Raw genomic sequence first — 26,278 nt, forward strand, 5'->3', positions numbered from 1 at the left:
TTATTAGACCATGTATTTGTATGAAAATGATGATGAACGCATCGAAACATGCATAACAATAGAAATAAATAGTGCTATTTACCAAGTAAAATAAAAATCGAAATATTTTTTATACCACGAGTATCTGCACCCTTTAATCTATTATTGTCTGTAACCTTTTCCGGTCCATAAAAAAAATTCCATCAGGTCCATAATTGATTTACAGCATTACAGGGTACAACAATACATCCAAGTTTTTTTTAAATAAAACTACACTTTTTTTAAAAATTTATTTTTATTTTGAATGTATTCAATCTTGTCTCTTATTATTACATTTTATAGACATCTAATGTATGATATGTATGATGTCCGCCTCCGTAGTGTAATGGTCAGCATGCTCGGCTACCGTTCTGGAGGTCCCGGGTTCGATTCCCAGGGGGGTTTAATAAATATAAGTGATTTTTTCACGCTAATATTTATTCAATATTGCACTGGACTGGTACCTGAAGTGGAGGGCTGATCACCTTTCCTTCATGTGTAAACGATCAAGATAACACTGCGTTTATATGAAGCATTGCCCTATGCACCATTGGGGTGCGGTAAGGGTTTTATTATTATTATTAATGTATGATATCGGTGAAAACAGTCACCGATGCAAGGGCCGAGCTTTCTCTCGTAAGTGACGCAAATGTATCGGGTTTCTTCCCTACCTCCAGGAATTTTTCGTTGAGCTTAACATTTTTCCATACACGTGGGCTATTGTGAATGGAATCGTAATCACTGCTACTCACATGCGCACGGATCGAGTTTAACTGATGCCGGTAGCCGGACATCCGAGTGACGGGTACCGAACCAGCCCCCAAAACAAACCAATTTGTATCATTCTCAGGTAGAAAGTTACACATTCTTGTGTTTATAAAAGTCAATCAATCCTCGTCCCAGTATACCGCACACTAAATATGAGTGAGAAAAAATATGTTTGCTTGTATTTTAACACTAAACTGCTGAAGAAAAAATGTCGAATGACATTCGACATAGGACTCACCGGAATAAAGTCGATGTCGAATGACATTCGACATAGGACTCACCGGAATAAAGTCGATGTCGAATGACATTCGACATAGGACTCACCGGAATAAAGTCGATGTCGAATGACATTCGACATAGGACTCACCGGAATAAAGTCGATGTCGAATGACATTCGACATAGGACTCACCGGAATAAAGTCGATTAATAAATAATTAATTCGCAGAAAGGGGCCATGTTTCTTGAAGCAAAATGAAGTCACATTGATTATTAATTTCTAAAGAGAGTATGTTGGTACACAAAACTTCTTTATTTAATATATTAACAACAAATGGTGTCAAACTAAACTGTTTACAAGAAAAATGATAAAAGATAACATAAATTGATTAAATTAAAAGATATGAAAGAAGTTTAACCAGATTATCAACAAAACATTTTATATTTCCGTTGCTACAAGAATATTTGATCGGTAGATTACTTTTGTTTTTGGAGATTTATAATTCTTTACTATGGAAACACCTACTACATTGTAGTTATCCGATAAAAAATCTGCAGGTGTTTAATCCCTTATCTTTTGTAATCCACAGGTGTTACTCTTACTCTCTCAAAAAATAGTATAAATAGAAAAACTAGTTCCTTGGAAAATCATTCAAGTTTCGAGGGTTGACTTAGAATATCCACCATGAAGTTCTTGTTCGCTATTCTGGCCGTGGTTGCCTTGGGGGGTGTTGGCACCGCTACCCCCGTGAAGAGAGACCTGAGCACTGACATGGATGAGTTCGTGGCTCTCCTACCCCTTGATGAGATCGTCGCCATCTTCTTCAAGTACTTGGAGGACCCTGAACTCCAGCAAGCCATTGAATACATCTTCGGGGAAGAATTCAAGTCTTTGGTCATGGAGGTGGAACAGATCCCAGAATACAATGCCGTAAGTTATTCAATCACTCTTTTGACACCAGGTCAGACTTTTGACACCGCCAGATTTTAGGTTCTGATTGATCTGATCGTGGTATTTTTTTTTTAATTATTTCAAATAATCCTAAATAACTCCTATAATTGGAGATAATCCAGTTACATAAATATGTGTTATTTTGTATGAAATATAAAATAAGGATTTTGTCTCGTTTGGAATAGGTACGTCTTTTTATATAATTAAAAAAAACTGTAAAAGTGGGACTTGAAGTCAGCCAAATCGACGGGAAAAACGCTTTAATTTATTGTAACTGCAGACAGTTGGTAGAATTCCATATTGAACTGCTGGGTAATATATCCAAAATAAAACAAGTTTTGTTGGATTGAACTTTACATTTATTTATGTATATCTTAATACGTGACGCGTTTCGTCTTCTTAGGACATTATCAAACACTCCGAGTGCTTACATTATCAAACACCATCAAACACTATCGAGTGTTTGATAATGTCCTAAGAAGATGAAACGCGTCACGTATTAAGATATACATAAATAAATGTAGAATTCAATCCAACAAAAACCTTGTTTTATTTTGGATATATTACCCAACAATTCAAAATGCATTAAGTTAGGTTTTATATGTGTCGTAATATATGGGTCATATGACAAGCTATATGGGTAATAAATAAGTCTTAATATGACAAGTTTCGATGGGCTGTAGAGGTAATTTGACAAGCTTTATGAGTAATAAATAAGTCTTAATATGTCATGTCTCGATGATTAATCGTTATAGGTAATATGACAAGCTACATGACTATAGGGTAATACATAAGTCTAACTATGACAACTCTCCATGGGCTATATGGGTAATATTATAAGCTATATGACTATATGAGTAACAAGTAAGTTGTAATATGACAAGACTCGATAATGAATTATAATTTATCTGTCAAGTTAGATAAAAAAAAATTATAACTATTTTTACAAATGAACTCTTGGTTGTTTACCCGTTCCTTTATATTGCCATAACTTTATATTTTTGAAAGACCTCTTACTCTTAATGTTTAGAACTATGTATGAAAGTGTTCTCCTGCCAATGTATTGTTCACTCTTGGGACCATCCATCGTTCGTTGTGGGTGAAGCAGGTATCATAGTCGTGCACTAGAGGATTTTTATACTTTTTACTAGTTTGTCGCTTAACTGTATCTTTCAACAATATATAATATATTTTATTAATTTTGAATCATGTTTGTAATTTTTTGTGTATCGTAAAGGTCATTGATTTCATCGACGCTGCTGGTCTCCCCATCAAGAAATGGATCCAGGGACTTCACGAGCTCATCGGAATCAGCCGTTCTAGCTCACCCAAAACCGGAGGTCTCCGCGCCATGATTGACGAGATCAAGGCCATCATCGACTTCGACGCTCTTGAAGCCTTCTACCACCACAAGATGGAGACCAGCCCCGAGTTCAAGAACCTCTTCGACCAGCTGGGATCTCCCGAGTTCAGGGGGTTCGTGGACGCCCTGTATGCCAACAAGAGGATCCAAGAAATCTCAGCCATGCTGAAGGCCGCTGGACTGGACATCGAGTACCTCCTCCAGGTGCTGAGGGACTTCTTCTACCCCAAGCCCTATTAAATCAAGACTGATCAATTTGTCCCACATAAAAATTAACCAACCATTTGAATGTGTTTAATGTATATATTTTGTTTTGTGATAGTTCGCTTTCATAATGTGATATCCTAATTCAAATAAACTTATTTTCATTACATTTTTCTTTTATTACCTCTTTTCTCTCCTCTTTACTTAAAAAAACTGTGCAAATCAATATTTTATTTTTAAATCAAGATATTTAGTAGATACGTGTAAAACCTTTATCTTAACTACAGTGCATCTGTATTGCTTAATGTCTTTGTTACACACAATAAAAATTGTTATAATAGCCACCAGGAACGTAATCACCTGCATTTTTTCAGTAAAAATACTCGTATATTGTAAAATATACTGAATTTACTGAAAACTCAAGAAACACCATTGTTTTAAATATTTTAACTGAATATTTACATTTTAAGAAAGGCTTTGAGTTTTGACTTTAAAAAATCATAAATTTAGATAGTATTTTAATTATTTAGCTTAAGTAGTAAATTGTAGGTCTAAAAAAATATTAATTTAAACACATATTTGACATAAAGTTCCGTTTATTTCATTGAATTCAGTCTAGGTATGTACAAATGTGCTGATTCATTTTTAGTGATCATTTTTTAAAGTAAAATTATATGGTTAGTTTATATAAATCAATAGTTGAAGCCAAACACTTCCTTGAGCCAAGCGAGGAATTCGTCAACATGGACTCCAACCGACCTAAGATATTGAGCGATGTTGTGAATTCTGTCATTATCTACCAACGCTTGAACAAACGCTCTGAACGTCGGGGTTTGGATCTTGTCGACCAACTCCCCGAAAGCGGGACTGCTGTCAAGCTTGTCCTTGTACAGAGCTACGATGTCGTCAAGCGGCAGGACGTCCATGATCTGGTGGATGATGTCGTCGAGCCCTCTAGATGTGACCCTGATAGAGGAGCGCCTCAAGCCGATCAGGTCATGGAGCCATGCGATCCAACTTCTGACGGGCAGACCTGTGTCAGCCAGATAACCGATTACCTGCCAAAATAAAAATAAAACAGAGTTGAAGAAAATTATATGAACTGCAATAATTTGACAATGCTGATTCTGTATATTTATTGTAAGGAATGTGGGTATGTTGGTGTCAGTGGAAACAACAATATATCGAAATCATGTGAATACCCACGAGATTCATTCTAGATTAGTTTCCTCTAAAAACAGTCAATTCCTCTCAAAAAGAGCTCCTATTTACTCAAAAATCAAATTAACCAAAATAATAAAAAAAATACAGTAGTTGGCAGTAGCCTGGATGAGGACCTATCCGACATGGGATCCGTGATAGTTCATAAGGATACTGTCACGAGAGGTAGTATCATACATCATAAATGAAGGACATTGGTACCATAAACCAAACTAAAACACAAAATGCCGAACTCTCTTTTAATGGAACACTTCGTCTTCTCCTGAGGAGTTTTGTGTGGTTTCTTCCCAGCAATGAGCAAATCATGGGAAATTTCTGATTGGCCCACACTAGATTATTCCTTCTGTTCCCAACATAGATTTAAATAAAACATCTTTATTCAGTTAGAACAAATAAAAATCCAGTTAATGATGTATAAACCTTACATAATAAGCAAGTTAAATAATAATAAATGCAAATCTCCTCTAAAAAAAAGGCAAAGCACTAGCAATCTTTTACTTTTACAAAATCGGTCAATGTGTGAAACTAACATGGTCCCAGGTTCAATCTCAGGAGTCGAAATAAAGATGAATTTTTAACCTGGACCCTGGACCTGAAGCGCAGGGCTGATTACGGTTCCTTCATGTTTATAACGATCGAGATAACAATGTTAATACACGATGCAGTGCCTTATGCACCATTGGGTGTGGGGTTAGAAGAAGAAGAAATGTTAAAAGAATTATTGATTAAGAATTATTGATCAAGTGCAATACTTACAGCATCATATTCAGGAACTGCTTCGACTTCCTGGCACAATAGTTTGAAGTCTTCACTGAAGATGTATTCAATTACTGCTTGCAATTCAGGATCTTCCAGGTTGTTCAAAATGATGTTTAAAACTGCATCAACTGGAATCAGGTCAATGAAGTCCTGGAGATCTTGATTCAGGTCTTTTTCAGTACTGAAAGTGGCTCGGTTGAATCCGAAGACTTCCTTCAGATAATCGAGAAGTTTGTCGACATCTACTCCAGCTGCCCTCAAACGTTCAGCGATCTGGTGCACTCGATCGTTGCCTGCTATCGCATAAACAAAGGCTCGGAAAGTCGGGGTCTGGATTTTGTCCACCAACTCTTTGAATGCGGGACTGCTGATGAGCTTGTTCCTGTACAGTTCGGCGATGGCCTCGAGAGGCAGTACTTCCACAATCTGGTCGACGACATTACTCAAGCTTCTGGAAGATCTAGCGGATGAAGTTCTGGAGAGTCCAATCAGGTCATGGATCCAAGCGATCCAACTACGAACGGGGAGACCAGTCGAATCCAAGTAAGCGATAACCTAGTAAAATAAATATTCATAAAATTATTATTATTATTACTTAAAAGAAGAGAAATATCGGTGTTTTTATTATTTACACCATTATTTTAATTTCATACTATTTCTGTGAACCTAAGCGGCTCATTATTAGAAATAGGTATCAAATTCTGGTAGAGTAGGTTCGAACCGAGAAACTCTGACTTAATAGTCCGCGACACTAACCACGGGACCACAACCCGACACCCGACACAAATTATCAACATCAATTGAGGTCATCAACGTAAAAATGACTAATTTTGAGAAAAATTCTTCTTCTTCTTCAACCCTAATCCGCACCCGATGGTGCATAGGGCACTGCATCATATCAACGCACTCTTATCTCGATCATTAACAAATAAAGGAAAGGTGATCAGCTCTCCGTTCCAAGTACCAGTCCAGGGTAGTATTGAATAAATATTGGAGTGAAAAAAATCACTTATATTTATTTGACCACCCCTGGGAATCGAACCCGGGACCTCCAGTACGGTAGCTGAGCGTGCTGCCCATTACACTACGGAGGAGAACAATTAATGTTCTCTTAACTTTCACTAATATGGTATTACATACTTTTTTTAATCATCTTGTTTTCCCACAAACTTAATACCAAATAGATAAATTATTTAATACCAACTTCTACACCGACATACTTACAAAAATGAGTTCGGCTGTTATTTTTATATTTTTTATTAAAAAAATATATGAACTTACTGCTTCGTATTCCGGAATAGCTTCGACTTCCTGGCACAGCAGTTTGAAGTCTTCACTGAAGATGTATTCGATGACCGCCTGCACTTCGGGATCTTCCAAGTTGTTCAACACGATGCTTAAAATTGCATCAACCGGGATCAAGTCAATGAAGTCCTGGAGATCAGCATTCAGGTCTTTTTCGGCACTGAAGGTGGCACGGTTGAATCCGAAGACTTCCTTCAGAAAATCGAGAAGTTTGTCAACATCTACTCCAGCTGCCCTCAAACGTTCAGCGATCTGGTGCACTCGATCATTGCCGGCTATCGCATAAACGAATGCTCGGAAGGTCGGGGTCTGGATTTTGTCCACCAACTCTTTGAATGCGGGACTGCTGATGAGCTTGTTCCTGTACAGTTCGGCGATGGCCTCGAGAGGCAGTACTGCCACAATCTGGTCGACGACATTACTCAAGCTTCTGGAAGAAGATCTTGCGGAGGAGGTCGTGGCGAGTCCAATCAGGTCATGGATCCAAGCGATCCAACTACGAACGGGGAGACCAGTCGAATCCAAGTAAGCGATAACCTGGTAAAAATGAATAATTATCAAATTATCAACATCAATTAAGGTCATCAACAACGGATTCGAAATGAAGTTGGTCTATTCCTATCAAACCAATCAATGCTAGGTTGAAATGGAAATCATTTTTTTTTAATTAATATTAAAATTATGAATATAAAAACATATAAGTAGTTAGTTTGAATGATGTTGGCAGTTTGAACAATGAGTCTTTCAATAGTTATTTACGAAAATAAAAAGTAAAACGCATATTTACGTTTCAAAAATGCCTTTTAACACAATACATAATGATCATAAGAAATTTTGATATGTACAAAAACTCATAAACACTTTTAAACCGATTTAAGATTTTTTTTTTTTTTAATTTTATTTTTAGTAAGTAAATTTAATATATTTAAAACTATATGAATACGTTAATATTATAAGAGATATCCTTTTATTTAAATTAAACACCTTTATGAATACAATTTTACGATTAATAATTTAAAATGACTACATTTGAGAACTACAGATGTTCTCCTTACTTTCAACGTTTACATTAAGAAACTAAAAAGTAGTATTCTTAAGTATTTATTTTTATATTTAAATGATCTTGTTATCCCACAAACTTAATACCAAATAGATAAATTATTTAATACCAACTTCTACACCGACATACTTACAAAAATTAAAAATGTTCTGCTGTTATTTTTATATTTTTTATTAAAAAAATATATGGACTTACTGCTTCGTATTCCGGAATAGCTTCGACTTCCTGGCACAACAGTTTGAAGTCTTCACTGAAGATGTATTCGATGACCGCCTGCACTTCGGGATCTTCCAAGTTGTTCAACACGATGCTTAAAATTGCATCAACCGGGATCAAGTCAATGAAGTCCTGGAGATCAGCATTCAGGTCTTTTTCGGTACTGAAGGTGGCACGGTTGAATCCGAAGACTTCCTTCAGAAAATCGAGAAGTTTGTCGACATCTACTCCAGCTGCCCTCAAACGTTCAGCGATCTGGTGCACTCGATCATTGCCGGCTATCGCATAAACGAATGCTCGGAAGGTCGGGGTCTGGATTTTGTCCACCAACTCTTTGAATGCGGGACTGCTGATGAGCTTGTTCCTGTACAGTTCGGCGATGGCCTCGAGAGGCAGTACTTCCACAATCTGGTCGACGACGTTACTCAAGCTTCTGGAAGAAGATTTGGAGGAGGAAGTTCTGGAAAGTCCAATCAGGTCATGGATCCAAGCGATCCAACTACGAACGGGGAGACCAGTCGAATCTAAATATGCGATAACCTGGTAAAAAATAATAATTTATGTAACCGACTATTTTTCCTCCGTAGTCATTCGATTATCTTGTTTTATAATACACCAATTCTACCTAATAATAGTGATTTTGAGATGAGTGTAAAAAAAATTATAACTTTTATAAAACTATTTTCAGACTTAATAAAAACCTTTCAAGAAATTTAGATTTAAAAAAAATAATCAATTATTTAATTAAAAATTATACTTGACTGATCCATCTATGTCTGTGTAATATTAAAACCAGTCCAATATTTCTCCTTTTTTGCTGAAATAATAACTCTTTTGTGCTGGTACATTTGGTATATTAATTGCTCTATTGTTTTAAAAAATATGATCCAACTAGGAATTACCAACAAAAAGTTAAGAACTAGAATCCAAATATAAATCTATGAAATGTTAAAAGACAGATTTGAAAAGTAAAAATTACTTCTACGGAAGAACAAACGTTGTAGTCAATATAAAAAGCTTAATTTAAGAATAGTTTGGTTGTAATCAATGTAATACAACTTAATTAATGGTAATCTGGTTGTAATCAATGTAATAAAGCTTAATTAAGAGGAATCTGGTTGTAGTCAATGTAATAAAGCTTAATTAAGAGGAATCTGGTTGTAGTCAATGTAATAAAGATTAAGCAAGAGTGATGTGGTCGTAGTTAAGGTAACGCCTCTTAATTATGTTAAGAGTAATCTAGTTCTAGTTACAGTAACATAGCTAAATTAAGAGTAATTTAGTTTTAGTCGATAACAATCAATTTTTATACATTGATTTCTTCAGTCATTTAAAAATTACTGTTTTTATTCACAGAGCAATGTATTCATTATAATTAAAAAAAAATTAAATTAAGAAGTTTTTTTAATACTTTATTTTAATTAAAAGTATGTGTCTACTCCGTGAGATGTATGTATTGTGTTGTTCTTACCGCTTCGTACTCCGGAATAGCTTCGACTTCCTGGCACAACAGTTTGAAGTCTTCACTGAAGATGTATTCGATGACCGCCTGAACTTCGGGATCTTCCAAGTTGTTCAACACGATGCTTAAAATCGCATCAACCGGGATCAGGTCAATGAAGTCCTGCAGGTCCTCGTTGAGACCCTTTTGTTGCGGAGGAAGGACAGCTCCGTAGGAGAGTCCGAACACAGCGAGGAGGAAGAAAACCGCCTTCATTTTGGTGGCTAATTTAAGACGAGCCCACACTGAATTATTGATACGAATTCTTCACGACCTTTTATACTAGAGTATATCTCTTATTTAATTTATTATCAATTCAGTGATTAAGGTGATTTAGTTATGTCATGATGAGATAATTGAAAATACAATGCCCCTTAGTGCATTATCTCAAAACATTATAACAAGAATTATTATTATTTTATTTCATGCTTAATCTCTTAATTTAATTAAATCTCTATATTTGTAAAGCTAAGTTTAGATATGAAGGAAAGGTGATCAGCCCTCCGCTTCAGGTCCAGGGTAATATTGAATAAACATGACAGTGAAAAAATCACTTATATTTATTTTACCCCCCTTGGGAAACGAACCCGGGACCTCCAGAACGGTAGCCGAGCGTGCTGACCATTACATTACGGAGGCGGACGATCAAGATAACACTGCATTTATATGACGCAGTGCCCTATGGACTATTGGGGTGCTGATAAGGGTTTTATTATTATTATTAAGTTTAGATATTGTGAAATTAAACATAATTGAAAAAAATGCATTTTCAGTTTTTTTTCCATTTGATGAGACTGAGGCACGGCACCGCGTGGTTGGGTACAACTCATCATGTATAAAATATCGAGATTTATCAAATATTTGAACCGAATAAACAATACTATCATAATATAACAAGACAAAAATATGACTTATTTTACGCTTATTTTGTGGATATACTGGAAAACATTAACTATAAAATCCCTGTTTTAATAATCCCACTTATTAAAAACTTTTAGCCTGAATAAAATACCCGCTATTTAACTTAATGTTGAATTTACTATTTAAACCACATAAATATAACAATTCAAACTACTTTGTGTATTTTGTCAGTTTAAAGAACGCTGAAAACTTTATAATACTGTATCATTAAGTCAAAATTGCATATTTTTGAGTTAACGTTTTTTGCCAGTACATTCACGATTTGCTCTTTGATTTTTGATCGATTTTTATTACCTATTATCATAAAATTATTTATTGCCACGAATATTGTTTTGATTCCTTATTGATCATTTATTGTGTTGCTAACGTAATATGTGTTATCAACTCGCATTTGTTCATGCGTAGGTACGAGGATTAAAATATTACAACGCCATAATATAAATATGACAAGCTTCCTACTAAATCCTTAATCCTTAATGTGTTTTTATTTTTTAAATCATCTTCAATCTTTGAAAAAAGCTTCTAGGTATGGCTTCTAGGCCTCCAGTCAAGCACTTATTTCGTTCATATATCCTCAGACGTACGTGTCCAATGACCTGTGTTAGCATCCTTATATTATTTGGAATATTATTTGTATATACTTCTATACATAGGGTGTTTTTAAGAGGTGTACAAACTTAAATTTCCCGCAATAAATTGATGGTGGCATTAGCCGTGTGGCATGTTGCGCCTTCTTGTTGAAACCACAGCTCTGTCACATCAATGCCATTCAACTGAGGTACGAAGAAGTCAGTAATAATAATTCTGTAGCGCTCTCTTTTGACCGTAACATTCTGACTTGTATCGTCTTTTTAAAAAAATGGCCAATGATTATACCTGCCCATAAAACACACCAAACAGTGACTAATTGATGTAACGACGTCTCAATTAAGGCGAATAGGTTTTTTCCACTCCAAATTCGGTAGTTCTGCTTATTCATATAGCTATCTAACCAAAAATTTGCCTAGTCGGTGAACAAAATTTTGCGATGAAAAAAAGGATCAAGCTGGATATTGTTTTCGGCCCGTTCACTGAACCTACGACGCGCATAATGATCATTCAGTCTATTCATAGTGAAAAAGCAATACGTACTGATTACAAATCAACTGTCAACTTTCAAATTAACAGTCTGTTAAAACAATATTGATAATTTTAAAAACCAAACCTCTTATAAAAATACTCTTTATATTGTGATGATTCAATTGAACCTGAACTATTTATTGACCAATCAAATACTTTAATTCGATATGCGCCCAATTTTTATAAATGATAAAAATTTCTCAACATATATTTTTTAATCTAGCTCCGTTTACTTATCTAGATAAGGTAAATATTGAAACAAAATAAATGTATCGAATTAAAAGAGGGCACGATCACTAATTAATTAAAATATAATATTATCAAAACCTTATCTTAAGTGTTGTGATCTTTACACCTTCTAACAATGTAATTATCAGTGTTTTTTTAAAGTCAACTGACGCAGAAGCAAACATTGTTTATGGAGTTTTTTAATTCTAAATATAGAATGTTTATCTTTTTAAATAAAAATGATAAGATTTGTTTTTTCAAAATATCCAATCTCTTGAAGATTGCTTGAAAAGATTTATACCATGTTACATTCAAATACGCGTGTACTTTTATGTACCTATCACATGTTAGAATATATCGCTCACTCCTTTCAAGAACGTCATAAATCAAAATACTTGATTTTTCAGGAGAACGTGTTTAAATGTTGAAAATATAATACAATGTATTAAAAATAAATATCAAGCCACTTACTGAACTTTTTACTGTGCAATTGATCTTTTTAGGTACAACCTGAAGTTTTTTTCTCTATTTGAAAAATATTTAGTATATTTAAAAAAATTACTAAGCAATACCTTTTCTTCAAAATGCAAAAACAACACTTTCTGCCCTGTAGCGGGTAAATATTAAGTTAAAAATATGCCTCTTTTGCTGTTATATAGTACATTTTTTTGGGTATTCCGAAAACATGCAAAACTGAAAATTGACGATTTTCGATTTATGACGTTCTTGAAAGGAGTGAGCGATATATGCTAAAACACACATTTACTCGTACACAAAACTAACCATTTATTATGGTAGACAGTGTGCTTTTTGATAGCTGCTGTGACGATTGCCTTGTTATTTTAGAAATTCTATAAATATTTTCATTGCTTTACAAGCATTATAAAATAACAAATTACAGACGGAATGTACTTCTATTTTCATTATTTTTCCGAGTTGCCGCATTTCCGAGTACAGCTAGCTATTGATCAATTATTATGCATAAATATATACAATAGTAGACCTTATACAGAAAATCAATCGCCATTTTGTAAGGTTAAAATTTCAAATTCAAAAATTTTATTCATAGTATTTGAGAACACTATTTTTGAATAATACGATACGTACATATTGCGCCTGGCGTATAGGCAATTCTCAGCACAGAAAAATATTTTTTTTATTTTTTTTTATTTGGCAGTCACACAGTGAGAGGATGTTTATGCCAGTGTCGAGTCTTATTTTTTAAATTGCAATTAAATATAAAAATTGAACCTTGTTTAACGGCTTGTTTAATGTATATACGACCAGTTAAACTACAAAATATGTTCTCTTCAGCAGGTAAAAAAACAGTCGTATTTTCATATGTTGATGAGAACATCTGTAGTTCTCGAAACTAGTCGTGTTCACATTAATAATCTGGAAAATTGTAATGTACAAGTATTTTATATATTGAAATCATCATTTTGTTCAACAAATTAAATGCTTAATAAATAAATTAAACAAATTTGATATCTCTGCGGTCTTTGGACCTTACAAGATAATAAAGTATATAGTAAAGAACAATTATCGTGCAAATTTGTAATACCTAATCGTGATAATATGAAATAAAAAATATTTTAATCTATGTCACACTTTTTTCTGTGAATATTTTATTTCGAATCTTTGCCCGCTTTGTACTATTTACACATAACACATTACATTAACACATATCGCTCACTCCTTTCACGGACCAAAAATCAAAAATCGTAAATTTTAGTTGTGCATATTTTACGATGCCCAGAAAATGTACTATATCCCAGCAAAAGCGGTATATTTTTAACTTAATATTTACCCGCTACAGGGCCAAAAATGTTGTTTTTGTATTTTGAAGAAAAGATGTTTTGTTAATTTTTTTTTTTAAATATAGTAAATATTTTTCAAATGGAGAAAAACCATTCAGGTTTTACCTAAAAAGATCTGTTGCACAGTAAAAAGTTCAATAAATGGCTTGATATTTATTTTCAATGCTTTTCAATATATTTTTAAACTTAAAAAAAACGATCTCCTGAAAAATCAAGTGGTTATTTTATTTATGACGTTGTTGAAAGGAGTGGACGATATTTAAACATAGAACATATAAAAGACAATGACGTTGTTGAAAGGAGTGGGCGATATTTAAACATAGAACATATAAAAAGACAATGACGTTGTTGAAAGGAGTGAACGATATTTAAACATAGAACATATAAAAGGACAATATTATATAAAAATAAAACAACAACTCAAATATGTAGGTTGTTTCACTTTTATTACATGAAACAAGTGGTCGCTAACTAAAAAAAAACGTTTTGATTTTTTTAAACCTGGAGAATCGTATGAAAAATAAATTCGTAATCCGAATATGTACTGAACTTTTTTTACATTGGGTTCACTAACTACTACCTAATTAAATTCCTAACTAACTAACCATCACACCGCTTCCCGCAGGGGTGGGCAGAGAGAATAGAACGCTGCCCTACTCTGTCTTTGCAAACATTCTTCGTCTCTTCAACATTCATGCTTCTCCTCATACATACCAGCCGATTATTTCCACTTCTGACCTGACCACTCTCAAGTATTTGAAATACTTGATCATGTCAAGTTTTCATCGGTCTTTCCCTATGTCTAATTTCAAGTACATTCTCCTCACATTTGCATATTTTATCGTTCATTTCTTGTTCATTCATTGAACATGTCCAAAATATATGAACACATATTTCTTGACACTATAGATAAAACTTATATTGTCCTGTATTCTTGCCTTATTTCACCATTCGAACATCTATCATACATCGTTTTGACGAACATTCGTCTGAGAGGTGGCATCCTTCTTTTGCCAAATCCATGCATCACTTCATTGCTTACTGCCAGTTAGATATTTTATTTTTACAAGAAATACAGTTAAGAAATGTCAGATAAAAAAAAACATTAAAATAAAACAATATTACTTAAAGTGAATTACTTTTATTTTGATAGGATTCTATTCTAGCCAACTCCATGCTTCACTTCCATACATTAAAGTTGTTACCAATACTCCATTGTAATTGTTTACTACCAGTTTATTATTTTTTCCTTATATAATGTGCAGTTCCACCAAAAATGACAGTAAAAACATTTTAATAAAACAATATTATTTAATATAAAAAATATATATTTTGATTGAATTCTATTCTTGCCCGCTCTTTGCTTTTCTTGTATACATTAGGTTTGGTATGAGGATTCCATTGATTTCTACCAGTTTATTGTTTTGACTATATAAAATGTGTAGTTCTACCAAGAAATGCCAGCATAAAACATTTAAATAAAACAATATTATTTCAAGTAAATTTATTAATATTTTTATAGGATTCTATTCTAGTCAACTCCATGCTTCACTTCCATACATTAAAGTTGGTACCAATACTCCATTGTAATTGTTTACTGCCAGTTTATTGTTTCGTCCTTATATAATGTGCAGTTCCAGTAAAAAATGTCAGTTAAAATATTTTAATAAGACAATATTATTTAAAGTAAATTTATTAACATTTTGATGGGATTATATTCTTGACAACTCGACGCTTCACTTTCATACATTAGGTTCAGTATCAAGACTCAATTATTTACTGCCAATTTATTATTTTATCCTTATATAATGTGTAGTTCCACCAAGAAATGCCATTGAAAACATTTTAATAAAACATCAATATTTTATGGGATTATACTTTATTCGTTTATGATTTTAAGTTTCTGCAATACAGGAAACTGCCTCAAACCGAACAATTCGAGATAGAATATCCAATTGTCCACGATATCCAGACCATTGTCCATACATGCATCGTAAACCTGTCGATATTCTTCATTTTTGGCGAGGTTTTCAATTGTTTGATTGAATTCATCGGATTCCACCCTTTGTACAAAGTATTGGAAGGCTGGACTGTCGAGCATCTTCTTGTCGTGAAGGGCGTTGATTTCGTCTTGTGGCATTATAGCTCTGACCTCATCTCTGCACTGGTTGACGATGTTGGCAGCCCTGCGTGGATTGGGTTTGTGGGATTCCGGTCTCTCTATTGGTGGGATACCTAGACCCTCGTGTAACAAATCCAAGTACAAGTATGCCTCCACTCCTGATGCTTCCATGAAGTTAACGAGCTGCAGAAACAGCGAAAAATGAAAATAAATAAAATGAGCCTGGGCATTTACGGGGCTGACGACCGTCAAAGGCTGGTTTAAGTGATGACTTTACACACGTATAACATTCACCAATTCTACCCATTATTGCAACCAAGAAGTTACATGGGAAAGAAGGCGTCAATTGAAGGATAAATATAAACTCCGAAATTCAAGTAGTGTGGTTATGAATCGTGGGTAGAATTGTGAATGAAACTTGTAGAAAATGACCACTTAAACCAGCCTTTGAAAGGTCGAAGGGCCTCTAAATACCCAGACATCCATATACTTTCCTCATCATGTTGAGATATCATAATTATCAATTCGTTTAAAGACTTTTTTTAAAACACATATAACTTTTAGACGGGTTTTATTGAATAAAACAACAATTTAAAAAATCATACCTCCAAAAATTCAGGGATTTTCTCTAGCTTCAATAGTTCATATTTGTAGTTCCCAAAGGTTACATATATTGCTACATCTACAAAATCCTGAATCAACATGTATCTATCTGTAATTTCGTTGACTTTGTCCATGGGTACCAATTCCACAAAATCGTTGATATCATTTGTCAACTCGTTACATGAGCACAAACTGAGGGTTAACAAAAATACTAAATAAACTGACTGCATTCTGAATAAATTATTTTTTATATCTAACTTTACAAGAACAACGGCTACCGACTAAATAAATTATATAAAAATTTATCGCCGATTCTTATATTTTAATAAAGAACAAAGTAAAAGATAAGAGTTTTGATTAAATTGATATTACAAATAATCAAATGGCTATGTTATTGTAAATCTGGCGCAATTTCTAAATACAAGTAAAATATTTACGTTAGGGCGCTTTATTCGTAAAATACTTGCTGAAAGAAGTTTTGAAAAACGTTTTAAAAATTACTGCAAAATATTTACTTTATAATAATTGTGATGAAATATTTATTTATAAAGCGCAATTAACATAAAACTGTAGCTCAAGGGAGTTTCAAAAATCTGTGATATAAAATTCTGCGTTTTAAAAACGACTTCGCAAAATATTGCGGATAATTTTGGTTATACTTGGGAATGATAATACATTTGCGATAGGGTTTTATGAAGCACCATTTATGTACAATACTTGCTCAAGAAAGCCTCGAAAAATCTGCATTTTAAAATGTCAGCCTATATATATATATATATATATATATATATATATATATATATATATATATATATATATATATATATATATATATATATATATATATATATATATATATATATATATATATATATATATATATATATATATATATATATATATATATATATATATATATATATATATATATATATATATATATATATATATATATATATATATATATATATATATATATATATATATATATATATATATATATATATATATATATATTATATATATATATATATATATATATATATATATATATATATATATATATATATATATATATATATATATATATATATATATATATATATATATATATATATATATATATATATATATATATATATATATATATATATATATATATATATATATATATATATATATATATATATATATATATATATATATATATATATATATATATATATATATATATATATATATATATATATATATATATATATATATATATATATATATATATATATATATATATATATATATATATATATATATATATATATATATATATATATTTATTTATATATATATATATATATATATATATATATATATATATATATATATATATATATATATATATATATTTATATATATATATATATATATATATATATATATATATATATATATATATATATATATATATATATATATATTTATTTATATATATATATATATATATATATATATATATGTATATATATATATATATATATATATATATATATATATATATATATATATATATTTATATACATATATATATATATATATATATATATACAATGTGTGTGTGTGTGTGTGAGAGAGAGAGAGAGAGAGTGAAAGAGAAATACAGAGATTAAGTTTAATTGGTTATTTATTTTATTTTTTGACATCTCATCAAAGATGAAGAAGAATATGGAAGTCTGGGCATTAACGGGGCTGACGACCGTCATAGGCTGGTTTAAGTGATCACTTTACACACGTGGTTATTTATTTTATGCATTTTTAAATTTTACATGAAAGTTAAATATCAATATTTTAATTTAAGTTGCTGAAATGCAGGAAGCTGCCTTAAACCATACAGTTCAAAATAAAAGATCATATTATCTACAAGATCCAAGCCGTTATCCATACAGGCGTCGTAAACTTCCCTATACCCAAGGTTATTGGCCAAATTATCGATTATTTCATCGAATTCTTCGGATTCCATCCTTTGAACAAAGTACCGAAAGGCAGGGCTGTCGAGCATCTTCTTGTCGTGAAGGGCGTTGATTTCGTCTTGAGGCAGCAGAGCTCTGACCTCGTCCCTGCACTGGTTGACGATGTTGGCAGCCCTGCGTGGATTGGGTTCGTGGAAGTCTGGTCTTACTATTGGAGGGATACCGAGAGTTTCGTGTAATAAATCTAGGGTCTCGTACATATCCACACCAGACTCTTCCATGAATTTAATTAACTGTAATAAAATATACCAGTAATCTAAAAATTCGCGAATAAAACATGGAAAATACATTTAAATTTTAATTTTACTTATCAAATACCACTGTTTATTGAAATTTTTAAATGTAGTAAAAAAATGTACCAGTTATCTAAAAATTCGCGAATAAAATATGTAAAATATATTTAAATTTTAATTTTACTTAGCAAATACCACTATTTATTGAAATTTTTAAATGTAATAAAAAAAATTAGCAGTTATCTAAAAATTCGCGAATAAAATATGTAAATTACATTTAAATTTTAATTTTACTTATCAAATACCACTGTTTATTGAAATTTTTAAATGTAATAAAAAAAATGTGGCAGTTACCTAAAAATTCGCGAATGAAATATGTAAAATACATTTAAATTTAAATTTTACTTGATAAATACTACTATTCATTTGAATTTATGGTGACACGTGTTTCGGTGTATTCAGCATCATTATGGAACTATATATTCGATATATTAAGAATATTTTAGAATTTATTCTCATCCCACGTGAAATGGATAGAATTTTCAAAAGATATAATGAAGATATAACGACTTATTTAAATGAAAAAAAGTGTGTTTAAATACAAGGAGTTGGTAGGAAAGACAGGAAAAGAAGAAAAGCAGCAATGGCTAGAACACATGGGGTTACATGGTATACAATTTTACTGAACATATTTTAATGTTTTTATCACCTCTGATAAGTTATTCCAAAAGAATAAAGGTTATTCAAAACTTCAACAAAATAATCACGAGAATTCATTTTTACAGATAAAAAATATCACAATGAAATTAGTCCATGTTTTTTGATAAAAATAATTGAGTAAAAATATTAAATAGAAAATAAAAAATTAAAATTAATGCTTCTCATACGAACCTCCAAAAACTCGGAAATCTGTTCAAGCTTCAAAAGTTCCAGTTTAAAGTCACCATACAATACGTAGATAAGCACATCCACGAAATCCTGCTCTAAATAATACTTTTCTACTACTTGGTTGACTTCGTCAATAGGTATTAACGCGACGAAATCGTTGAAATCATTCGTCAGATCGTTGCCGAAGCCCGACCCAAATGTTAGGAAAAATACCATAAAAAATAGCTTCATCATGAACTAATTGCGCGACGGAAAATTCAACTGTTACCTCATCACTGTGCGATTATGAAAATAATATAGAAACAGAATGAAGACATTTAAAATTTATTATTTTTATTTGACAATAATAAAAGGAAAGATAAGATTTTCGATGACTTATCCGATATATTATTTAAAAGTGATACGTGAGCAATTCACGTACTAAATAAATTTTTCTTCTTCTTCCATGTTCACTCCCTAGGTGGAGCATATGGCCAACACAAGACGTCTCTAAGTCACTCTGTCACGCGCCATCTCCTTGGCTTCCTCCCAGATCAGTCCGGCGTCTCGAAGTTCCGCTGAGTATAGTCGATGAATGGTCGTCAGGGTTGGAAGAATGGAAGAAGAGACATGAGGGGTTGATGCTCTCAGGTCATTCTAAGGACATGTCCCAACCATGTCCACCTTCTCCTCTTCAGGACTTCCAGTATGAGGGGCTGTTGAGTTCGTCATTCCTGACGATGTCATACCACTTTATTATACCCAGTATTCGCCTCAGGCACCTATTTTCAAAACTTGCTAGTTTCTTGCTAATGTTGGTGTTGTCAATGTTGCTGTACGGATGTGAGTCGTGGCACTTCACCAAAGCATTAATTTTTATATCATAATATTTAAAATACAAGCAAAAGTCAATTTATAAGTTATCGTGATATTTTTTATACATTTTTTTATTACATTTATTTGTTAAATATAAATAGAATATAGAACTCTGGGTATATATCAAGAAGTTTCAAGAATTTCAGTAGCGTGGTTGTCAATCATGGGTAGAATGTTACACGTATGAGCGATCATTTAAACCAGCCCATGACGGTTGCAAGCCTAGTAAATGCCCAGACTTATTAATATCATATTCTTCTTTATCTTTGTTGAGATGTCAAAAATTATGTACAAATACATACGTATATACATCCATTTATAAAATCATAAAACACAAGACATTTCAGTATAAGTGGTCATTAAAAATTTTCAAATCGATCCCGGAAAGCTTCCACTTTTAGAGACTTGTCTGCAGGTAGGATAGCAAGGTAGATGTGAAAAATTCATCACCAATTGAAAAAATATCTTTGAATTTATTTTGCAATTGCAAAAAATCGAACCCAAGACGCCAGTTTCGCAGTCGAGCGTCTACCCAACCACGCCACGGCGACTGTCGATCTAATTTTGGTCAATTAATCTAATTTTGTCAAAGACAAAAAGTATGCTTGCAAAGACAGAGCGGTGTGACGTTATCTCCCTGCCTAATCCTGCGGGGAAGCGGATGGTTAGTTAGTTAGTTTTTTTTTTGTTTTCCACGTATCTTTTATTCTATATCGCAATGATTAGCAAGAATTGTTGTTCTCACATAACAATCTAGAGAGATTTCACTTTAATATTTTTCGTTAAGATAATAAAAAATTATTTAAAAAAAACATTGTGTAAACAATTAGTCGATTACATAAAAACTTCAAGCAAAATCAATCGATCAAATAATTCCAATAATGGACGATAAGAGGTTGATTACAATCTGAAAATAAACTAATAATAAATAATGAAAAATAACAAAATTTCTTTCTAACTCCTATATAAATGGCCAAACTATAAATAAAGTCAGTATTTATTCCACCGTTAAGCTAGAGTTAAATATCAATTTTATTAAAATGAAGTTTTTTACGTTGATTCTTTTAGCGGGGTCCTTATTCGGAGAGGCTTTAGCTCAAAATGAGTTGACCAACGACGCGTTAGAATTCCTGAATCTGATTCCTCAAGACAAGTTGTTCGAAATAGGGGACAGATATCAGCAAGACCCGGACTTCCTCATAGTCGCCGATTACGTCATCAACAATGCGGAGTTCAAGCGACTCATATTGGAATCAGAAAGTCATCCACCTTTCTTAGCGGTAACGACACATTTACATATTCGATTTTGCCAAGATTTATATTAACGTTTTAAATTTAAGTGTTGCTTAGTAAATACCACTTTTTCATTATAAGAAATAGTGGTATTTACCACGTAAAACCTCCCTAAAGATTGCATGTCCGTCGTAAATTTTACGAATATCCCGTAATTTAGGGTTAAACAGTGAGTTCTATAGTGACACTACTATCTCATGTTTTTAGGCCAAGGCATACTCCTATGTCTCACTTATAGTTTTCTCCTCTCTGCCCATCCAGAACGAGTGAGTAGAGAGAATACAATGCCACCTCTCTATCTTTGTAAACTTTCGCCTCTTCCACATTCATGCATCTCCTCATACATACCTGCCGATTAATGCAACTCCTGATATGCAATAATCGGCCTTCTTAATGTACTTTTTTTTCATTATTTCGTGATCTCTTGAACCCAAAGAACGTTACTTTTACTTCTAAAATAATAAAAGTTTTTAATTATCGTATTTATTTCAGTTTTATTTCTCTGTCGTATTTTTAACGAAAATTTAGTAATAACGTCACTCGTAGTTAAGTAACCTAGGGTTAAAAGTGATTGTTTTTCCTGTGTTATTGCGCTTGACATTGAGCGCCGAATAATCTGATGTTCTGTCGCCCAAACGAATGCCGCTTGCGAAAGTCAGGGTTGGTTCGGCCGTGGCTAGGATGTCGTATTTTTTACGAATGTTTAGTAACAATGTTGTTACTAAACATTGGTGTCGGGTTGTGGTCCCGTGGACTCTTGAGTCAGAATTTCTCGGTTCGAGCCCACTCTACCACAATTTGATACCTAACCAACTAACTATCCATCACGCCGCTTCCCGCAGGGGTAGGCAGAGAGAATCGAACGCCACACCACTCTGTCTTTGAAAACATTCTTCGCCTCTTCTACATTCATGCATCTCCTCATACATACCCGACGGTTATTACGACTCTTTTACGCTTTCAAGTATTTGACATAAAGGATACCTTTTTCTAATAATGAGCCACTAAGGCTCACAAAAGTAGTATGAAATAGAAGTATTTTTGTAAATAATTAAAACACAAACATATCTATATAATTTATATTTGAAGCACTAATTTTTGATTTTTCATTTTATAGAGATTTTAAAACAAAGTTACATTTTAATTACAAATATTTCTCTTTAAAAAAAAAAGAGAATATCAGTAACAGGATAGTTTAGAAATCTAGGGTTAACTTCTCTGATATCAGTCATGTTTGTATGTTATAGGTCCTTAAATACATGGATGCTTCTGGATTGGAAGTGTACGAAATGTTCAAGATTCTCCACGATTTGATCGGCCTTCCACCTCCAGTATTTCCGAAGACAAGTACCCACAAGTTCAACCCTAAGAGAGCAGTCCTCATTTTGAACCAGATGCGGGATGAGATCCGCAAACTGTTCTCGAAGCCAGCCATCGACGCGCTTCACAAATCAAAACTGGAGACCAGCCCAGCCTTCCTTCTCTTCTCACAGAGGCTGAAGACTCAAGAACTGGAAGGCTTGATCCAAAATTTGCTGGCCGATAAGTGGTTCATGGACACAAACCAGATATTTTTAAGCAACGGATTGGATTCGTTAGATGCTGTTGTCTTTTATTTGGAAATGTGCGGATTTAGGGAGATTTCGGGATCAAAATAATTGTTTAACATTAATTTAATCGGACCTTTAATTTGTCGTTATATCTATAGATATTTTCAATGAAAATTCACTTGGTAAATACCACTTTTTTATTAATCTACCGTGACACGTGTTTTGATGCATACTGCACTATTTTCAAACACCATATAGCAGTCTTCATTTTAGAGTTGTGTCCTTGAGACGTTGATGTATAAAAAGGGGATAGGAGATAAATTATATTTAATAATAACAATATTTCAGGGTAATGCATAATTCCTTGTTTTATATGTTCATCCTTGTTTAGAAAAGTACTTGTCGAACCAATAATAAACTTAAAAAGAGAAAACATATTATTTTATCATTTTATTTTATACAGTGTGTTATGCATTTTTGTACATATTATGTAGGTACAAATTTTCTACGGCCGTTAATAAAGTAAAAAAAATATATTTACCTTTTAGAATTTTATTATATAAGTTTAATATTATTTTCGTAAAAATTATCGTAAAATGAGATTGATTAATTGCGATTATTTTATTTTTGTCAATATATGATCATAATAATTGGATTCCCCGTTTTAATCTGTATATCATGTGTTCAATAAATGCGGTATGCATGCTCTCACCTATCACTGTCATTGAAAAATATGCTATATTAAATCAATACGTATGCTGTACATGAAGTTTAAATAAATAAATATACAGAATGGCGCAAAATTTATCACCTTCTAGGAATATGTTTTAATTTTTGCGTCGTAAGTAAATTGGGTCGTACGTCAATCATTTTGACATTTGTGAACTAGACAGCTGTAGTTTACAAAAATATTGATATATTACGGGTACAAATCGCTCACTCCTTTCAAGAACGTCATAAATCAAAAAACTTGATTTTTCAGGAGCACGTTTTTAAAGTTTAAACATATAACACAATGTATTAAAAATAAATATCAAGCAACTTATTGAACTTTTTTACTGTGCAACAGATCTTTTTAGGTAAAACCTGAATGTTTTTTCTCCATTTGAAAAATATTTATTTTATATACAAAAATAATTAAACAAAACATTTTCTTCGAAATACAAAAACAACACTTTCTGCCCTGTAGCGGGTAAATATTATGTTAAAAATATGCCTTTTTTGCTGGGATAAAGTACATTTTGTGGACATTCCGAAAACATGCACAGCTGAAAATTGTCGATTTTTTAAATTTATGACGTTCTTGAAAGGAGTGAGCGAAGTGTCAAATTTTATTAACGTACGACGCCATTTGCAAAAATTAAAACATCTTCTGATAGTGTGATTAATTTTGTGCCATAATATCGTGGGTATACTGGCAAAAAACTTTAACTCTAAAATCCCTGTTTAATAATCTCTGTTATTAAAAACATTAAGCCTGAATATTTTTTTTTATTCATTCATTCAAACCCTCATTTGCACCCCAATGGTGCATAGGGCACTGCATCATATAAACGCGGTGTTATCTTGATCATTAACACGTGAAGGAAAGGTGATCAGCCCTCCGCTTCAGGTAGCAATCCAGGATAACAATGAAAAAATATTAGAGTGAAAAAATCACTTATATTTATTTGACTCTCCCTGGGAATCGAACCCGGGACCTCCAGTACGGTAGCCGAACGTGCTGACCATAACACTACGGAGGCGGACAATAAAATTAAATAAAATACTCGCCATTAACTTAATGTTGAATTTACTTTTAAAACCAAATAAATATGACATTTCAAACAAGTTAGTGTATTTTACCAATTTTTATAGAACGTTGAAAACTTTATAATACTGCATCATTGGTATAAATTGCATATCTTCGAGTTAACGTTTTTTTTCATTATTACTCATAAAAATTATATACACGATAGCAATGCAATTTATCGTGAACTGTATTTCTGTCATATTACGTACGTATCGAGAAATATGAAGATAAATATATATCTGCCTATCGGAATTAATTAACACTTTCAACTGTTAATTAAAGTGATAACTGCATGTTATGTAATCTTAGAGGTTGAATGATAGCACACAGCACTGTACCTGCTGATTACTGCTGGATAATAACTTAATAAATTACCGCCATCGTATTTAACCATTGCTAATTAAAATGGTTCCAACCCTAATGTATGGAAGTGAAGCACGGAGTTTTTTTATCATTATTATTTCTTATGTTAGCTTATATTACAACTAATATAAACTATTATAAACACTTAATTTAATAATGCATATTGTCCGCCTCCGTAGTGTAATGGTCAGCACGCTCGGCTACCGTTCTGGAGGTCCCGGGTTCGATTCCCAGGGGGGGGTCCAATAAATATAAGTGATTTTTTCACTGTAATATTTATTCAATATTACCGTGGACTGGCATCTGAAGCGGAGGGCTGATCACCTTTCCTTCATGTGTAAACGATCAAGATAACACTGCGTTTATATGACGCAGTGCCCTATGCACCATTGGGGTGCGGATAGGGGTTTTAAAACTAAATAACTAACTAACCATCACGCCGCTTCCCCGCAGGGGTAGGCAGAGAGAATCAAACGCCACACCACTCTGTCTTTGCAAACATTCTTTGCCTCTTCTACATTCATGCATCTCCTCATACATACCCGACGATTATTACGACTCCTGACCCGGCCGCTTTCAAGTATTTGACATACCTGATTGTGCCAAGTTTTCCTCGGTCGTCCTCTGCTTCTTTTTCCAACTACATTCGCCCCATAAATTTGTTTAACCGTTCTTTCTTCACTCATACGCTCCACATGTCCAAACCATCTCAACACACCTTTCTTAATTTTATCGATAATGCTTATCTCAGCCTTACATTCTTTCCTTATTTCATCATTCGAACATCTATCAAACATCGTTTTGCCACACATTCGTCTGAGGGATCGCATTTCGACTGCATTCAGTCTGCTTTCATCCTTCTTTTGCCAACTCCATGCTT

General features: G+C 32.8%; 4 protein-coding genes across 4 annotated transcripts; 2 read left to right on the top strand and 2 right to left on the bottom strand.

Moving 5' to 3' along the window:
- Positions 1-1,653: 1,653 nt before the first annotated feature.
- LOC148300698 (protein G12-like) lies at positions 1,654-3,689 on the top strand. Its single transcript, XM_088274409.1, has 2 exons — positions 1,654-1,934; positions 3,193-3,689. The coding sequence occupies exons 1-2, from the start codon at positions 1,689-1,691 to the stop codon at positions 3,556-3,558; spliced, it is 612 nt and encodes a 203-aa protein (XP_088130535.1). The 5' UTR covers positions 1,654-1,688; the 3' UTR covers positions 3,559-3,689.
- Positions 3,690-4,100: 411 nt separating this feature from the next.
- On the bottom strand, positions 4,101-9,800 carry LOC148300699 (uncharacterized). The gene is made up of 5 exons (XM_088274419.1): positions 9,555-9,800; positions 8,063-8,623; positions 6,784-7,344; positions 5,500-6,057; positions 4,101-4,580 (listed from the first exon to the last, which is right to left on the bottom strand). The coding sequence occupies exons 1-5, from the start codon at positions 9,798-9,800 to the stop codon at positions 4,215-4,217; spliced, it is 2,292 nt and encodes a 763-aa protein (XP_088130545.1). The 3' UTR covers positions 4,101-4,214.
- A 5,606-nt stretch (positions 9,801-15,406) lies between these two features.
- On the bottom strand, positions 15,407-19,798 carry LOC148300700 (uncharacterized). The gene is made up of 4 exons (XM_088274389.1): positions 19,549-19,798; positions 18,316-18,657; positions 16,400-16,678; positions 15,407-15,977 (listed from the first exon to the last, which is right to left on the bottom strand). The coding sequence occupies exons 1-4, from the start codon at positions 19,777-19,779 to the stop codon at positions 15,552-15,554; spliced, it is 1,278 nt and encodes a 425-aa protein (XP_088130515.1). The 5' UTR covers positions 19,780-19,798; the 3' UTR covers positions 15,407-15,551.
- Positions 19,799-21,424: 1,626 nt separating this feature from the next.
- Positions 21,425-23,775, top strand: LOC148300701 (uncharacterized). Its single transcript, XM_088274410.1, has 2 exons — positions 21,425-21,680; positions 22,941-23,775. The coding sequence occupies exons 1-2, from the start codon at positions 21,441-21,443 to the stop codon at positions 23,349-23,351; spliced, it is 651 nt and encodes a 216-aa protein (XP_088130536.1). The 5' UTR covers positions 21,425-21,440; the 3' UTR covers positions 23,352-23,775.
- The last annotated feature ends 2,503 nt before the right edge of the window (positions 23,776-26,278 follow it).

The sequence above is a fragment of the Brachycentrus maculatus genome, unplaced genomic scaffold (genome assembly GCF_059751285.1).
Source record: "Brachycentrus maculatus isolate JH-2025_06_01 unplaced genomic scaffold, ASM5975128v1 h1tg000667l, whole genome shotgun sequence".
Taxonomy (NCBI): domain Eukaryota; kingdom Metazoa; phylum Arthropoda; class Insecta; order Trichoptera; family Brachycentridae; genus Brachycentrus; species Brachycentrus maculatus.

Bases quoted from the DNA above. Each gene is read 5' to 3' on its own strand.
- LOC148300698 (XM_088274409.1), top strand. From the start codon at position 1,689: ATGAAGTTCTTGTTCGCTATTCTGGCCGTGGTTGCCTTGGGGGGTGTT. The intron at 1,935-3,192 runs GTAAGTTATTCA...TGTATCGTAAAG, and splicing joins AGATCCCAGAATACAATGCC to GTCATTGATTTCATCGACGC.
- LOC148300699 (XM_088274419.1), bottom strand. From the start codon at position 9,800: ATGAAGGCGGTTTTCTTCCTCCTCGCTGTGTTCGGACTCTCCTACGGA. The intron at 8,624-9,554 runs GTAAGAACAACA...ATTTTTTACCAG, and splicing joins CTATTCCGGAGTACGAAGCG to GTTATCGCATATTTAGATTC. The intron at 6,058-6,783 runs GTAAGTTCATAT...TTATTTTACTAG, and splicing joins CTATTCCGGAATACGAAGCA to GTTATCGCTTACTTGGATTC.
- LOC148300700 (XM_088274389.1), bottom strand. From the start codon at position 19,779: ATGATGAAGCTATTTTTTATGGTATTTTTCCTAACATTTGGGTCGGGC. The intron at 18,658-19,548 runs GTTCGTATGAGA...ATTTTATTACAG, and splicing joins AGATTTCCGAGTTTTTGGAG to TTAATTAAATTCATGGAAGA. The intron at 16,679-18,315 runs GTAGATAATATG...TAATTTATTTAG, and splicing joins TGGATAACGGCTTGGATCTT to TCGGTAGCCGTTGTTCTTGT.
- LOC148300701 (XM_088274410.1), top strand. From the start codon at position 21,441: ATGAAGTTTTTTACGTTGATTCTTTTAGCGGGGTCCTTATTCGGAGAG. The intron at 21,681-22,940 runs GTAACGACACAT...TGTATGTTATAG, and splicing joins GTCATCCACCTTTCTTAGCG to GTCCTTAAATACATGGATGC.